Source organism: Microcebus murinus, chromosome 11 (assembly GCF_040939455.1).
Source record: "Microcebus murinus isolate Inina chromosome 11, M.murinus_Inina_mat1.0, whole genome shotgun sequence".
Lineage (NCBI taxonomy): Eukaryota > Metazoa > Chordata > Mammalia > Primates > Cheirogaleidae > Microcebus > Microcebus murinus.
The window spans coordinates 7,637,797-7,655,558 of record NC_134114.1 but is presented as its reverse complement, the minus strand read 5'-3'; the positions used below and the strand labels follow the sequence as shown (position 1 = coordinate 7,655,558).

The following is a 17,762-nucleotide window of genomic DNA, read 5'->3' as shown; positions in this document are numbered from 1 at the left end:
TCATATCAAAAGGCCAGAAGACAGAAAAACAGCCATCAGTATCATAATATTTTCACCACAAACAGTACATCACTTAATTTTCTCTAGAAATTAAGATTCTGGTAACTGTTTTCATCAAATGTAACTACAAACTTAGTTCATACATCTAAATATGCCCAACTTTAAAATGCATTTTAGGATTACACCTGGTGTATCAGGCATACACCAGGACGCCTGATAGAAAAAGTTTTTACTTACTCTTTCCCATGTAAGCTCTTCTGCAGCTCGGTCCCATTCTAAAGCATTCCAGTTCATGTCATCTGGAAATATAATCGCAGTTTAAAGACAGCTGATGGTACTTGAACTAAAAATAATAAAACACACTCTTTTAACTTAGTACTTAGTAAGCTGTTGTTGAGAAGCTAAACCACATTTAAAATTTTTCTATGTTATTTGTTTGCTAGGCAATAAATAAGAGTATATAACATACATATAAATAAATAATATATATAGAATAAGATGATCCTAAATTGAGATAAGTATTAAAAAGGAAATAAAACAGGGTTATATGAAAGAGAGGAATTCAATAGTTCTGAGTCAAGAATGAATCTGGTAGATTTAAGAAAAGTAAGGAAGCCAGGAGACTAAAACTTTCTGAATGACAATTAGGAAAAGGCAGACAGGGATCAGATCATACAAGAGGAATGTGGAGTTTGGCTCTTATTTTATTCTTTAGCATAATGGGAAAACCACTGAAAGATTTAAAGGCAAGGGAGTAGGGACTGGGCGCTGTGGCTCACGCCTGTAATTCCAACACTTTGGGAGGCAGAGACAGCAGGATAGCTTGAGGCCAGCAGTTCCAGACCAGACCGGGCAACAAAGCAAGACCCTTCTCTACAAAAAATAAAATTAAAAAAATGAGTCAGGCATGGTGGCACACACCTATAGCCCCAGCTACTCGGGAGTCTGAGGCAGGAAGATTGCCTGAGCCCAAGAATTTAAGGCTGCACTGAGCTATGATCGTGCCACTGTATTCCAGCCTAGGTGATAGAGTAAGACTCTTTCTCAAACAAATAAATAAAATAGAGACCAGAGAGTAATAAGAAATATGCTGGGCAAGAACAGAAGGAGGAAGACCTGTTAGGAGTTACTGAATTAGATCAAGAGAGAGAAATAACAACAAGCACTAGGGTAGCAGCAGGCTACACTCTCAGAGTCTCTGATTTCTCCTTTCAAAGGTCACTTACACTACATAAGTCACTTCTTCTCATCATTCAGGTCTCAGCTCAAATACCACTTAAACCTCTGCACTACCTTGGGAAACCTTATATAAAACAGGTCTCTCCCCATCTTCAAAGCAACCTGCACAACACTTATCACAATTATGTATTTCCTACTTCTTTACTAGACCAGAAACTCCATGAAAGGAGGGGCCTAGTGTTTTATTCACAACTATTTAATATATATCCAGTGTCTAGCAGTGTGCCTTGAACAAGAAGACACTCAAATATCAGCCATCTCAAGTTGACCCAGAGAAAGTGCAGTGCTTGAAAGAAAAACATTGTGCTGGGAAGAAATAATGAGAGACAGTAAGTGACTGACAGGTGACTGGCAGACCAGTCTTGGCTCTTATTTTACATTCTGGAGTTTACACTGCTAGAAAATGAGAAATTAGTTTCTTCAGGTGTACCTAATCTGCCGTGTACACTTTAAGAATTTTTTATTTTAAAAGTTGTATCAACTCAATGGAAAGGGAATGAGAGAAGCAAATCAGTAAGAAAAATCTATATCAAATTCCTTTTTCAAAAAAGGTAGTAGGCTCTATTTCCAACCTGAAAAAAATTTTCTATCCATTCTATTAAAAATGTCCTATGTAAAAGAGGGTTTTAAAACACAAAATATAACCTGTTTCATAGAAAAAAACATATTTATGAATATGTATATCCACAAATGCCAGTTTGCCAAAATAAAGTAAAAAAAAGGATAGAAATAGAACTTCAAAACATTAAAATTTGAGAACTCCAGTCCTTTTTGCCAATGTAAGTTTAGAACAGATTCACAGTCCTGAAGAAAGAGTTAGGACACACAAACAGCCATACCCTGGGCTCCATTATTAGCATCTGCGGCATCTTCCACGCCAGCATCATCTTCCTCCTCATTGTCCTCCTCCTCCTCTTCTGCCTGATCATCCTGTGCATCGGGGTTTTCCCCTACCACTGCATTCTCAGCTGGTGGGTTAGCAGGCTGATCAGCAGCAACATTTTCTGCACCATTTCCTCCTGCTGGAGCCTAAAATGACAAAAAACCCAGAAATTTAGGTAACTTATCTGTTTTGCTCTATTTCCAAGTTGAGTTCTCCCTGCTAAAAAAAACCAAAACTAGTAAACACAAATCCTACTAAAAATTTTTTAAAGGCCATACACACATACCTTTCAAAGACATCTTTTCTAAATGTATCTGATTTCTGATCAATGTGGTATATAAGAGCATAAACTCACTTCACAGTGAATATTCAGTATAATTTAGTGATTAACATTTCACAAAACAGTATAGAAAGTGAAAATCAAAAATCTGGCTATCTTGAATACATCATTCTGTAATCCTTTTTTATAAGATATTTCTTATCTTTATTAACTGCCTCACGGATAAAAATATTTTTCTTTTTAAATTTATATACAAAGATAATTATAACTTAATTCTCTACATCAGTTAAACATGTGAGGAAATGGTTTTTAATTTCTGCTCAATAGATAAGACTGTGCATATGGACTTGATCAGTTGCCAAATGTTTCCTCCTCTGGCTCTTCCTAAGTTCTGCTACCTACCAAATGCAAAGACATAGTTGTAGTTAATTATTAATAGCTAAGTTAAAACACTTGATTCCCAACGAGATTAATGAGGAGAAAAGCTGCATTAAATGCTTCGGAATATGAGGTACAATGATAAAAGCATTAAATACTAGATAAGAACAGTGTTAATTTTCATAGCCCATTGTCTATGTATGCTTTTCAAAGAGTTGCACTCTGTAGAGAAAAAGAAATGGCAGAATTTGATTAAATCTATCTATACACTGACAAAAGCAGAAGGTCCTAAAAAGAAAAATTAAGTTGCTAATCATTTTAACTATTTTATAGGCAATTTTTCATAATAAAATTTTATAAAGTATAAACTGTTTTCATATACAAGTAGCTAATCTGTGACAATTTCAGCCCCATTAATTTCTCAGTAAGATACTAAAAATTACTTATCATGTCCTCCTCTTCTTAATACATTCTCTTGCATCTTAGATGACCTTGCTTACGCTGCCCCTGCATCTAAGCATGTCATCACTCATAAAGAAAAAAATAAAACTGCACAAGATTGTTATCAACAGTGTTCCAATGTTTCTACTTTTGGTAATGCTCCTACTTGGCAAGAAAGGCAAGGCATTTTACATTTTACATATAAAGAAACTAATAAACAAAGAGGTGGGGTAGCCTCCTTAATAGTTTATACAGCGTATCAGAAACATATCCAGGAAGTTCATATCTTAACTTCCTTACTTCCAGGCCCCAGTTAAGCAGTTAACCCAGGCAAAAAAAATCAAAGAGCATTTAAGCATACGCCCTAATACGGCTCCCAATCTAGCTAGAAAATTAAAAGACAAATTGACAATAGCATTCTTTTGATTTTTCACATCTCTGTTAATATTCACCCAAATCTTTCCACTGTTCTACTTGTAATAGCAAAAGAATATTTAAAAGGACTTGGGAATCAAAGGTTTGAATCTTAGAGGCAGACAATAATTTTCACGTGCTACCCAAGTAAAATCAACTGTGAAGGTGGGAAGTTACCTCATTTTGGTGGTGACCAGCACCATTAAAGGGTGGAGCAGCATGCTCCAACCAAATTGGTGCTCCCCCATGGACTATCTGCTCTCGCAACCACACCAGGCTGATGAATGCACACAGTGTGCATGTCACCACGAAACAACCCTGCAAACAATCCGCCAACAGATTTTCCCTATTAAAAAAAAAATACATAAAATTACTCCAAAGAACACTTAAAATTAGGAAACCAAAGGCAAGAACATTTCCTTTTATACTAAAACCTCAGGAAAAAACAGCCTCAGTAAGGTAAATCATAATTTTGGAGGTAAAAATCAGTTTCTCCAAAAGAATTACCTATAACAATGGCAAAATTCTATCTTATAAGCTCACCAATATATAAATTTATATATTTATATTATGTATATTTTATATTATACTAGGCATAAAATAACATCAAACCTATTACTATAGAGAAATGAGCTATCCAGAGCCTATCCTTTGAACATGGCCAAGAAACAGGAAAGCAGCAAACAAAAATGACAAAAACAGCCAAACATTTGACAAAGGAAAAAGCAGTACATTTGTGTAATTTACTAAAGGTAAACAACTCTGTCCAGACCTTACTAAAAATTTCTTTATCCTTATTTTGCAGACAAGTTTAAAAACTTGCTTAGCTGATACCTGAGCCCACACAAATTAACAGAATCATCAAATCAGAAAAGCAGGGAAGCTCCTCCAGACGGTCCTAATGACAACATAAAGAAATGAAGGCTGAGAGATACTCAGTATGTCATGTGTAAGACAAGGAAGTCTATAATACATTTCACAGAAATTTTTCACTTATAAAACAAACCAAGTTTTGATGCTAACTGCAAATATGCCAAAAATATATTAGTTTCTCAACAAATCCAGAGAGGCAAGGTATGGTTCCTTTAGTAATAACATAAGAAAATACATGGAATATTATAATAGTGAAGACCCCCTGGTCTTTTACCTTTCTGAAGAGGCTTATCATTCCCTAACCCACGTCTATGATTTCAGATTAAGTCATGGATAACTCAGATATCTTGGTAGACTTTGGAAAATCCATTATTTTAATGGAATGACTTTCTTCCTCCATGAAAAACCTGAGGAAGGGTTAATTTGGTAGCTCTCAGCCTAGTAGCTCCAAACTTCAAACTGGTGTAGCCTATTAAGAAGATATTGGCCGGGCGCTGTGGCTCACGCCTGTAATCCTAGCTCTTGGGAGGCCGAGGCGGGCGGATTGCTCAAGGTCAGGAGTTCAAAACCAGCCTGAGCAAGAGCGAGACCCCGTCTCTACTATAAATAGAAAGAAATTAATTGGCCAACTGATATATATATAAAAAAATTAGCCGGGCATGGTGGCGCATGCCTGTAGTCCCAGCTACCCGGGAGGCTGAGGCAGAAGGATCACTGGAGCCCAGGAGTTTGAGGTTGCTGTGAGCTAGGCTGACGCCACGGCACTCACTCTAGCCTGGGCAACAAAGCGAGACTCTGTCTCAAAAAAAAAAAAAAAAAAAAAAAGAAGATATTATAGGATATTAGGATATATGCAATATATATTAGGATATATGCAATATATCCTAAATCAAAAGGGGATTCTAAGTATCCCTTTACTAAGGGAGCTGAAGGTAGCAGTGAGCTACAATGATGCCACTGCACTCTACCTGGGGCGACAGAGCAAGACTCTTTTTTTGTTGTTGTTAAAACAAAGAAGAAGAAGAAGACAAACTCTAGAGTCCTTTCCCCAAACCTTCAATCTGGGCAGGTTTTGTTGACTGTCTAGATCAGAGGTGATGCTGCCGAAGCTCCAGAGCCCAGAAGAGAATTTTCAAGCTTCCACTCTTACCCCTTTAGAATGCATGCCCTGCCACCATGTAAAGAAGTCTCCACTAGCCTTCTGAAAGATGAGAGGCCATGTGAAGGAGAAACAAGACACCTCAACTTAAACCATCTTAGACCACTAAGTACCAGTAAAACATCTTAGTGGCCTATACAAGCCTAACAGATTAACAGCTCAGTTAAGCCCATTCAAAATTGCTGACCCCAGAATTAAAAGCAAATTAAATGTTGTTTTAAGCCACTAAGTTTTGGGACATTGTTTTTCAGCAATAGATAATTGATATGGTATACCTAGATATGATCCCAATTACTGAGCTATAGAACTTAGCAACTGCTAAGACATTAAGAAAACTTAAAGTAAAATTACCCCCAAAAAAGTATTCTATAGCAAATATAAAACATTACTTAGAAAAAAAGCAGTTGAGTTACAACTGCTTTCAGACAAACTGACTTAATTTTTTGAATTGCAAAAGGCAGCATTGGTTACAAAACCAAGTCATGTGTACAATCTCTTTTCACTATCGCCACTGAGCCTCCAGTGTTCCTCTGGTGTCAAGAGTCTTAACCCTTTGCACTTGGGTGTTGAGTGTGACTTGACATGGTTAGCAAAAATTATAGAGATTAAAATTACTTTTTGAATGTATCAATAATTTAAAATATAAAAAAATCCAAATAAATTTGTATGAAAAGAAACTCCAGTTTTTTATTCTACTGCCACACTTTGTAAAATCTGGGGTATTTAAAAAATTAAATCCCGAGTAGAATAAAGGAACTGAGAAAAAAGCAAGCAAGTGCAAAGGGTTCATTGAAGGCAATTCAGGTGGCTCACAAGCTAATCAGGTCAGAGAGAAAAGGCAAGCCACATGGCATAATGTTAAATTAAGATACAGAAAACAACTACAGTAAGCAAGTTTTTATCATCTATATTCTAACAGCCATGAGAAACATTTTAAAAATAAATTTCAGTTCAACTATATGTGTTAAAAACACATTTAATTGAACTCTCAACATATGAACACAACTCAGTACTATATGTCTCAAGTTGCTCAACAGCCTATTTAACAAGTCATCCCATCATTACAAAATCATCCTTTAAAAAACAGGTACATTGTAAAAGAAACGTCACTTGTATTTACCAGTTACTTCTACTATAGCTATAAATAGTAAGATAAGAGACATAAATTATTGTCCTTAGAACAGAAAAAGAACTTTTGAATTATAATTAAAAAAAGAAGAAACCAAGCATTATCTACTTTGTGCAACCTTAACTGTCACACAGATTCAATACTCACGTGGACAACATGTCTAGCGGCAGTGTCAGTAGTGAGCTCACGGAGCCAGTAAACAAGCACTTGTAGATGCGGCCTATTGAAAAAGAGAAAATCTAAAGTAAAGATCTCCAAAATTATAATTATAATTCTCTTATTAAAAAAATAGGAGAATTTTTTTTAATCTAGAATTCTAGAATTCATTAAGTCTGCTCATGAAAATACAGAGTTTCAGCTCTGAAGGTGGACATCTTTAAGAGTATTTTTTAGGAGAGTATATGTTGCAATGCCACCAATGGCTACCTGACAATAAATCTTTAAAAAACATAGATTCATATCCTTAAGTAGAGAATATTTTATTCTAAATTTTTAAATATCTTATCCCTAAATTCTGGCCATTGAGGAAAAAGATGAAGTATCGATGAATGCACTGCCATCCCCTTATCTTCTTAGAAAAGGCAGAATGGTTTTTAGTTAGAAAGGCAAAATTCTAGACGGACTGAGACGACAGGCCACAGATTTAAAAATGGGGCACAAGAGTAAAACGCAGAGATTTCCTTTCAAACCAGTACTTGTGTATTAGTTTAAGCATTCCCTGAAGCTTTGTATTAGAAATTTTCAATGACTTCAATGGCTATTTTCAAACGCCAAGTCAAAATGAAAAGGTAGGTCAGGAGTGCTGCCTCATATCTGTAATCCCAGCACTTTGGAAGGCCAAGGTGGGAGGATCATTGACCAGCCTGGGCAAAATAGTGAGACCCCTGTCTCTACACATGGAAAAAAACGGAAAGGTAGAGAAAGATTTTCTGTAATAGAAATTACTACTTATGTGTATAAAATATTCAAAGTATGCATGTAACAAAGTAAAACTGACAACAAACCAAATGTCTGTAGATAGGTAAATGGGTTCATAAACGTTAGGCCTCCTTACCATGGAGTGCTTTGCATCCATTAAAAAAATAAGGCGGCAGCACACACAATTACATAGAAAGGCAGCCAAGGTACATTGCTAAGTTCAACAAAAGAGTTACAGAATATGTATTGTGTGATGTAATTTAAACTACATTTGTGTGTGTATATATTAATATATATAAACAAATTAGAACAGAAATCAAGCTTGTTAATTGTGTTACTTAAATTTTCTAAGTCCTTACTTATTTTTGACTATTTGATCTACTGATTTCAGAAAGGCATGTTAGTCTTCCACTGACTGCGAATGCTTTACATATATTTGAAAGCTCGGTCTTCTGATGTATAAACATTCTTTAATTTTATTGTCAGTGGACTATGACTTTTATTAATATGAAATATAACACTTTGTCCTATATTATGCTTTCTATTCTGAATAATATTTGGCTGATTACTATTGTTCCTGCTTTTTGTTGGCATTTACTAACGAAAGTATTTTTCTACCTCTTTAGGATTAACTTGTGCTGCTTTGTATTTATCTCTTTTAGTTGAACAGTTTTATGTGTACATAAACTGTGAGGCTCTATCTTGTAATAGAGAAATTTAAACCTTATGAGTACAGATGTATTTAATTTCATTTTTTATTGTTTTTCTCCCAGCTCTCTTCCTTCCCTTCCTTTCTTTCCTGCCTTTGGTTGAACTTTCCAAATTTTGTTTGCTGTTTCTTTCTCTCACTCCCTGGGATGAAAATTGATTATCTTATTTCTATTCTTCTAACAGTTACCCTTAAGTTTTGTTCCTTTTCTCTTTGTTTTTAAAGAGATAGGGACTCACTCTGTTGTCCATGCTGTAGTGCCGTGGCGTGATCATAACTCAGTGCACCTCCAAACTCCAGGGCTCAAGTCATCCTCCTGCTTAGTTTCCTAAGTGCATACTGAGTAGGTGGAACTACAGACACACACCACCATGCCAGGCTAATTTTTCTTATTTTTTGTACAAAAGGGGTCTCTATGTTGCCTAGGCTGGTCTCAAACTCTTGGCCTCAAGTGATCCTCTTGCCCCAGCCTCCCAAAGTTCAGATAACAGGCATGAGCCACTGTGCCCAGCCAAGTTATCTTACATTTTTATTAAGGTGCATTTTATAAAAATCTCAAGTGTACAGCTGGAAAAATTCTTCCATATGTTTATATCCAGGTAACTACCACCCAGATCAAGATGTTCAAGACTCCCCCTCAAGCTCCTACCCAGTCAGTAGCCCCTGCAAAAAGTAATCACTATTCTGATCTCTACCATTATAAATGCATTTGACCTGTTTTTACATTTCACATACATGCAATCATACAATTCATACTCTTTTGTGCCTGGCTTCTTTTTCTCAAAGAAGCAAAATTTATCCAAGTTATTCCATGTCGCAATAGTCAGCTCTTTTTTCACTGGTAGTATTGCATTGTATGAATAAACCACAATGTATCCATTCTACTGTTAAGAGGTATTTGACTGGTTCTAATTCTTAACTACTAAAGCTATTGTGATCATTCTTTTAAGCATGTTCTATAGTAGACAGAAAGCCCTCATTCCTGTAAGCTAAATTCCCAGGAATGAAAGTGCTAGATCATAAGCTATTTGTAGTATTTAGCATTAGTAGATACTGCTAGTTTTCCAAAGTGGTTATAACATATACAGTACCTGCGCTCAATGTATACATGTTCCAGATACTCTACATCCTAAGCAACGTTTGGCACTGTCCTTTTAATTTTAACCATTTTTCTTGCACATTTCCCTGATCACTAAAAACGCTTAGTGTTTTTTCACATGTTTATTGGCTACAGTTATCCCTTGGTATCTGCAGGGAATTGGTTGCAGAACCACCCTTGGATACCAAAATCTATGGGTACTCAAGTTCTGCAAACCTGTGGATATGGGGGGGGCCTACTATATTTAGGTATCTTCTTTCCAGAAACACCTGTTCAGATCTTCTGCCCATTCTCCTACTGGGTTGCCTTTCTTTTTTCTCACTGATTCATACACTCCAGATACAAGTCCTTTGTTGGATCTGTGTATTGCAAATTATCTTCTCTTACTCTGTGGCTTGCCTGTCACTCTTAAGTGTCTGAGGATGAACAGAAGTTCTTAATTTTAATTAAGTCCAATTCATCAATATTTTCTCTTATATTATCCTCCTATATTTTCTTCTGTTTTACCTTTTGCGTTCAGGCTTTTAATTCGTTTCAAATTAATTTTTGTGTCAGGCTGAGGTAACGATTGGTCATTTTTTCCCCTATGGCCATGCGATTGATGCTATACCATTTACTGAAAAGACTATCTTTCCTCCACTGAACTGCGGTGGTGCCTTTGTTGTTAATCAGGTAACAATGCAGGTGTGGGTCTAGTTCTGGACTCTGGTTACCCCTATATTTTTAATGTATAAGCTATATCCTATTTTTCTATCTATAACTTATAGTCTCACTAACAAATAAGACAATCAACTTAAAAAGCTTTCATTTCTATCCTTCCCTCCTAATTTCTCCCAATTTAAGATCATGTGGAATTTTAGTTCCAGGCTATTAAGAACTACTGATTACTGTAGAATTAACAATAACTGAGACTTCGCTATAAGAAGCACTTGTTGACTGGTGCAGTGGCACATGCCTGTAATCCTAGCACTCTGGGAGGCCAAGGTGGACAGATCGCTTGAGGTCAGGAGTTCGAGACCAGTCTATGCAAGAGTGAGACCCCCATCTCTACAAAAAATAGAAAACTTAGACAGGCGTGGTAGTGTACGTCCATAGTCCTAGCTACTCGGGAGGCTGAGGCAGGAGGATCAATTGCGCCCAGAAGACTGAGGTTGCAGTGAGCTAGGATGATGCCACTGCACTCTAGCCAGGCAACAGGGTAAAACTTTCCCTTAAAAAAAAAAAAAAGAAGCACTTGTTTCTTATCTTTGATTCTCACATCTTTCTCTCTCTGATTCCTTGCTCATTTAGTGAAGTATATTCTCAAACAATTTTTTCATAAGAAGTTAAAGGTGGTAAACTTCCAAACCCTTACACCTATTGAACCATCTATATTTTGTTCTTCCATCTGAGAACAATTTGCAGGAAGAGAATTTTAGGCTCAAAACCATGTCAAATTTACATTGAACGTCTTCTAGCATTCAATGTTGCTAATTTTAAGTCTGATGCCAGCCAGTCTGATATTCTTTATTTTGTAGGATAATCTTGAAGGATAGCATATCTCTATACCTCTATAACCATCACCATTCTACCCAGCTCTGGAAACCTTGAGAATGTGTCTAGTTTATGACTTTTTCTTCTATCACAGTCAGCTTTCTCTTTCAATCTAAAAGAGGTCAATCATTTCCTCATCTCCTTTTCTCTTTTACATTGTGGAACTACTTATTAGACAGATACTTAACAACTGGATATAGCCTCCATCTCACAATATTTTTTTCTCATACATGCAATGACTTGTCCCTCTGAGTTACATGCTAGAATCCCTTAGCTTAACCTCCTAACTCACTAATTCACTCTTTAATAGACCTATATTCTGCTATTTGGTGTATTTCCCAAGATTCTCATTTTCGCAGGTGATCAAGCTTATTTTATTTTACGGAGACATGAGGATATTAATTATAGTAAATCAAAAATCTTGTTTAACTCTGAGGAATCATATCTATATACTCTGCCATCCATATACTATCTAATTCTCTCCATGTCTTTAAGAACAAAGAACCCAAAAGGGATTACCTAAGAGGGTTGGTTAGTATACCAACTTCCCAGAAAGCCTCCTGTATCTGAAAGATGAGCCTTCCAATTATTCAGGATCATTAGATATGTAACTATTTTTTAAAGAGGGAGGGGGAATCCTGAAAGAATCCATATACAGTCCTTGAAAGCTCTAGTATACTTCAAAGAATAAAATCTGAGTTTCTTACAATTATGGTTTGATTTTGCTTTTTTAATTCTTTCATGAACTTTCATTATTAGGCTCTGTTACACTGTTTTTCTTTCCCACATTCATTCAAAAACTGACCTATTGCTGGGCGCAGTGGCTCACGCCTGTATTCCTAGCATTCTGGGAGGCAGAGGCAGGAGGATCGCTCAAGGTCAGAAGTTCGAAACCACCCTGAGCAAGAGCGAGACCCCATCTCTACTAAAAATAGAAAGAAATCAATCGGCCAACTAAAAATATATAGAAAAAATTAGCCAGGCATGGTGGTGCATGTCTGTCATCCCAGCTACTCAGGAGGTTGAGGCAGAAGGATTGCTCGAGCCCAGTAGTTTGAGGTTGCTGTGAGCTAGGCAGATGCCACGGCACTCACTCTAGCCTGGGCAACAAAGTGAGACTCTGTCTCAAAAAAAAACAACAACAACAAAAAAAACCTGACCTATTAAAAAACTCATTGTTGGGTTCAGACAAATGTTTTCTAAATGAGGCTTTCCTAATATATGATATTAAAATATCAAATACTTAAATATCATTCAAACAATAATATGATGAAATATTACTTCATAATATTAAATAGCTACACAATGTTTAAATAACTCCAACCAGAGGCATGAATACTCACATGCTGTAAGAGGAACAACTCCCAACCATGCAAAGGCCACAAGTGTATAATGAAACCAATATCTTATTGCAGTACCAATACTTGTAACCAGTCCAGCAAATATGTCTTGAATTGGAAGCCGTGAAGGCATATCTGGAGAATAAACTATAAGAGGAAATAAATACAAATAATTTCATGAAGATTTAAAAATAGCTCAACTCATAAATATAAAATAGGCATGAATTAAACTTTTAATATTTGAATTGTACTTTTTTCCTATAAAAACAATGAATCAAATAGTTACAACATTACATTTACCCAAGAAATCATTTATGAGGCAAATCACATGTGAAATGTGAAAATTAACCCCAAAAAAGGACTCTGAGCAGGAAAAAGATTTCTTCACATCCTTCACTCATAGCCATGAACTTTATACCACATATTTTAGCATCCAAACAGTAAAATTATCTGGTTTCTCAAATTTATTATAAAAGATCAGATAAAGCAAACAAGAGCAAAAGATGAAGCTGATGGCATGTCATCAAAAAAGAACTCCCCCCAAATATAAGCATTAGACACAGTAGTCAAAAAGCACAATAACCTGCAGCAGAGCCACTTCATGTGGGAACAAACAACCCAATGGCATTTGTCAGCCACCCTCCCAATTTTAGCATAATATTTAAAATTTCAAATGATTAACTCAGATCTTCCCACTGCTCTGCAAAATGTAATTGGTTCAATACACTCAGGAAAAGAAAGATTCCCTTCTAAAATGGTTCCAGTAAAAACTAATGCTATTAAAAAGCTCCACCATAAGTAACTCAGAAAGAACATACAGGAAGAACAACTCTTTCTCCAGTGAAGCCTAAACAAGGAATTATGATATATATAAGGTTTTAAAACCAATGATCTAAAATTTGTAAAAGCATGATCACAAATTGTTCACACCTATAAACAATAAACAATTAACAAATGACAACTTTTTACAACACACTCACAGATCACTGACTTCAACAGGCTATTAGGTATACAAGAGCAAGTAATTAAACCAGTAATAAAGAGTTTTTGAGAAAGATGAGGGAAACACATGTCAAATGAAAATTAAAATATACAAAACAAGCTTTTATTAGCCTCAAAGTAAAAGCCCACATGAGTATTTCTATCAACTGCACTTCATAAAAATACTCAACTATTTAGTCTCAGTTTTCTATAAACTTTAACAAGCTATAGAGCCTTTCTGTGCTACAGAAATTAAAAACCACAAAATAAGAGAATTGACATTTTTTTGATGGTGATGAATATAAAGCTCCAAAAGTGCAAACGTAATAACTTTAATCATTTATATTCCTCAAAAAAAACAAAATGAAACTAACACTCATTTACAGCATTTATACTGAGCAGCTCAAGGTGCTTTCAAAAAAGAACTAAAATACAAAAAAAACCTTTGTAGGGGGAGGGCAATGTACTGAGATCCCAGAAAGAAAAATTATGCTTCAAATTTTTAAAAATTTACCAGTATAGTAGTCTTCTACTTACTTAAGATGAATGATACTGAATTCATCTGTATATTGAATGATACTGTTTATTTTGAAATATAGATTCACAGGAAGTTGCAAATATATAGAGGTGCGATGTAAACTTCCCCCAATGGTATCATCACAAATAACTATAGTACTATATCAAAACCAGGAAATTGCCATTGGTACAACTCATTAACCTTATTCAGATTTTACCTGGTTTGTGTGTGTGTGTGTGTGTGTTCTATGCAGTTTATCTCATGTATAGTGTAGATCCATGTAACTACCACCACAATTAAAGAGTCTATCCTATCCCATCCCATCATTCCATGCTTAAGAAACCTCAAATGGCTCCCTATTTCACTCATAAGAGCCTCAAACTCTGACCATGGCTCTAGGACTTACCCCACTGGGACCCTGCCCATTTGTTCCACTCCATCTCTTACCAACCCCACCCACCTTGCTCCACTCTATTTGGAGTGGTTTCCATCTGATTTTGAACATGCCTAATCAAGCCGCTTTCTACCGCAGGAAGTTTGCACTTTCTGTTCCTTATGCCTAGAATGCTGGAGTTGGATTCTTCAATCAATAAGTACAGGAATTCTAAATAAAATTTTAAAGACCTGCAAAATATTTACTAGAAGAAGCTTCAGAAAAATTGGGCTTAGCTGGGCGTGGTGGCTCACGCCTGTAATCCTAGCACTCTGGGAGGCCAAGGTGGGAGGATTGCTCGAGGTCAGGAGTTCAAAACCAGCCTGAGCAAGAGTGAGACCCCCATCTCTACTATAAATAGAAAGAAATTAATTGACCAATTAAAAATATATATACAAAAAATTTGCCAGGCATTGTGGCATATGCCTGTAGTCCCAGCTACTCAGGAGGGCTGAGGCAGAAGGATTGCTTGAGCCCAGGAGAGAGAAAGAGAGAGAAGGAGAGAGGGAGAGGGGGAGAGGGGGAGAGGGGGAGGGGAGGGGAGGGAAAGAGAGAAAAAGAGAGAGAGAGAGAGAAAGAAAGAAAGAAAGAAAGAAAGAGAGAGAGAGAGAGAGAGAGAGAGAGAGAGAGAGAGAGAGAGAGAGAGAGAGAGAGAGAGAGAGAGAGAGAGAGAAAGGGGAGGGGAGGGGAGGGGAGGGGAGGGGAGGGGAGGGGAGGGGAGGGGAGGGGAGGGGAGGGGAGGGGAGGAGAGGGGAGGGGAGGAGAGGGGAGGGGAGGGGAGGGGAGGAGAGGAGAGGAGAGGAGAGGAGAGGAGAGGAGAGGAGAGGAGAGAGGGAAGGAGGGAAGGCAGGAAGGAAGGGAGGGCGGGCAGGCAATATTGGGCTTAACAGTCTCATGGAAAAAAATATTTAAAACTTATTATTATAAGTTATAAAACTTATTATTATAATTATTATTATTAAAACTTATTATTATAACCTATATAATTCTAACTCAAAAGATAGCCCAAATTTGAACATTATTGGATATTTGATGAAATCACAACATTGCTCTTCATTTTTCTAGGTGGATAATGGTATTATATTTATGGGGTTTTTTTTTGAGACAGAGTCTCGCTTTGTTGCCCAGGCTAGAGTGAGTGCCATGGCATCAGCCTAGCTCACAGCAACCTCAAACTTCTGGGCTCAAGCAGTACTGCTGCCTCAGCCTCCCAAGTAGCTGGTACTACAAGCATGCGCCACCATGCCCAGCTAAGTTTTTCTATGTATATTAGTTGGCCAATTAATTTCTTTCTCTTTATAGTAGAGACAGGGTCTCACTCTTGCTCAGGCTAGTTTTGAACTCCTGACCTGGAGCAATCTGCCCACCCTGCCTCGGCCTCCCAGAGTGCTAGGATTACAGGCATGAGCCACCGTGCCAGGCCTTATATTTATGATTTTAAAAGAGAATCCTTGCTTTTTAGAAATACATAATGAAATATATACAAATAAATTATAAATCATGAGACTGTTGTATAATAAAAAGGATGGAGAATTGAAGAATGAGAGCATAGGTAAAATAAGACAGGCCCTGAGTTGAAATTAAGTGATGGATACATGTGGACCCATTATACTTTTGCATATGTTTGAACTTGTCTACAATTAAAAGTAAAAACAAAAAACACCCTACAAATTAAATCTCAGACACACACGTGTATGTATGTGTTAAAAGATGGCATACAGTTTTTAAAATATTTTCCTAAATAGAAGAGCAATACTTCCTATTACTATCAAAGACAAGTTAAAAATAGGTGCTTTAAAATTGCTTAAACACCTTAATACTGATAGTAATAACCAAGAAAATGCAATGAAAACTTCTAAAGAACTTACTTGGTGTGAAAGCAAATCTGTGTTTGCATAATTCACAGTATTCTTTTCGACTGTGTTTCAGCCACTGAACTAAGCTGTAATTACAAATACATTCATAAGTTTAGTGTTAACAACAAAGAAACATTAAGGTTTCATTGAAAACTATGTTCTGCTTTTATTAAAACGTTACATATCACAGAGCTTTTACAATTTCAAATATAGAATATTCTTAACTTTTTATAACTGATTTCTAAGTATAGAACTACAACAGCTAAAGATAAAAACAATATGTATTTCTACTATCAAAAAGGTTCAAATAATCTAAATTGTAATGTCTTCAAAGGTAAATGGATATGAAAGAATATCCAAGCATTAACATCAGTTCTAATACTGGTCTGATAATAATGATGCCTGGTGGTTGGGTCTGAATCGGGTTCTGCCATTAACTGGCTGGCTGTGTGGCCTAGGACAAGTTATTTAACCTTTCTATGCTTCAGTTTACTCATCTGCATAATAATACTTCACCTCATAGTTTTCTTGTAAGGATTAAATGATGTGTAAACCATTTAGGTGTTTACATGAGGTGTAACATGAGGTTTACATGAGGTGTAAACTGTTAAGATGTGTAAACCATTTAGTTCTTTAGACATGACTTAATAAAAATTAAAAAAAAAAAGTAAAGAAGAAAAAAAAAAGATGTGTAAACCATTAAGAAAAGTTCTTGGCACAAAGCATTTCATAAATGTAAGCCATTAGGTATGCCAAGAAAAACTAGAAAACCATAACACTTCCAATGGACAAAATAAGCTCTCCATGGTAGAAATAAACAAAAGGGTACTCACATGCACCTGGAAGATAGTGTATCAAAGTAATAAGCATAGTTTTAAGAATTATGGAAAAATTATCTTCCAAAGGTTTGAATTTTTACAATAAAAGTTTTAAAAATAACTAATGATAGATAAAAGTTATTGAAATGATCCCTCTGACAAAACTAAAGCTCAGACTTAAAACAATTTTCTAAAAGTATGACTTCATATTGTATACTGGTATCAAAATATAACATGTACCCTAAAGATATACAACTGTTATGTATTCATAATAATTTAAAAAATAAAAGTATGACTTACCATTCTTGATGTATAAACTTAATACTGCCAGTACACACACAAGGATGATAAAGAGGTTTCTCAGGTGTTCCTTCCGAGCGACACACTCTACAAATGTCTGTTAATGAAAAACAAAAATTGAATTTCCTTTGGTTATAACTTTTATGACAACAGACAACCAAAAACTCAAATACTGCATGCTAAAGCAAGAATCTATCACTTGGCAAAACATTAATCAATAGCTTGGAAAACTGAAAATTGTGATTAAGATGATATTCAAGTATATTATCTGAAACTAAAACTTTCCTAAATAGGCCACGCCCGGTGGCTCACGTCTGTAATCCCTAGCACTTTGGAGGCGAGGCAGAAGGATCTCTTGAGGACAGGAGTTCAAGACCAGCCTGTGCAAATTAGGGAGACCCTGTCTCTACTCCATCTGTATTTTTAAAAATTAGCCCAGTGGGGTAGCATGCACTTGTAGAC

The 17,762-nt window shown here is 36.1% G+C and overlaps 1 protein-coding gene across 1 annotated transcript in view; it reads right to left on the bottom strand.

The window, feature by feature from the left end:
* MARCHF6 (membrane associated ring-CH-type finger 6) overlaps window positions 1–17,762 on the bottom strand; it is a 79,631-nt gene that overhangs the window by 44,934 nt on the left and 16,935 nt on the right. Inside the window, exons 2-8 of the mRNA XM_012791143.3 lie at window positions 17,301–17,397; window positions 16,195–16,268; window positions 12,399–12,542; window positions 6,944–7,016; window positions 3,813–3,981; window positions 2,079–2,268; window positions 238–299 (exon numbers count right to left, since the gene is read on the bottom strand). Of these exons, the coding sequence (XP_012646597.2) occupies window positions 238–299; window positions 2,079–2,268; window positions 3,813–3,981; window positions 6,944–7,016; window positions 12,399–12,542; window positions 16,195–16,268; window positions 17,301–17,397 (809 nt within the window). The remainder of the gene's footprint in view (window positions 1–237; window positions 300–2,078; window positions 2,269–3,812; window positions 3,982–6,943; window positions 7,017–12,398; window positions 12,543–16,194; window positions 16,269–17,300; window positions 17,398–17,762) is intronic.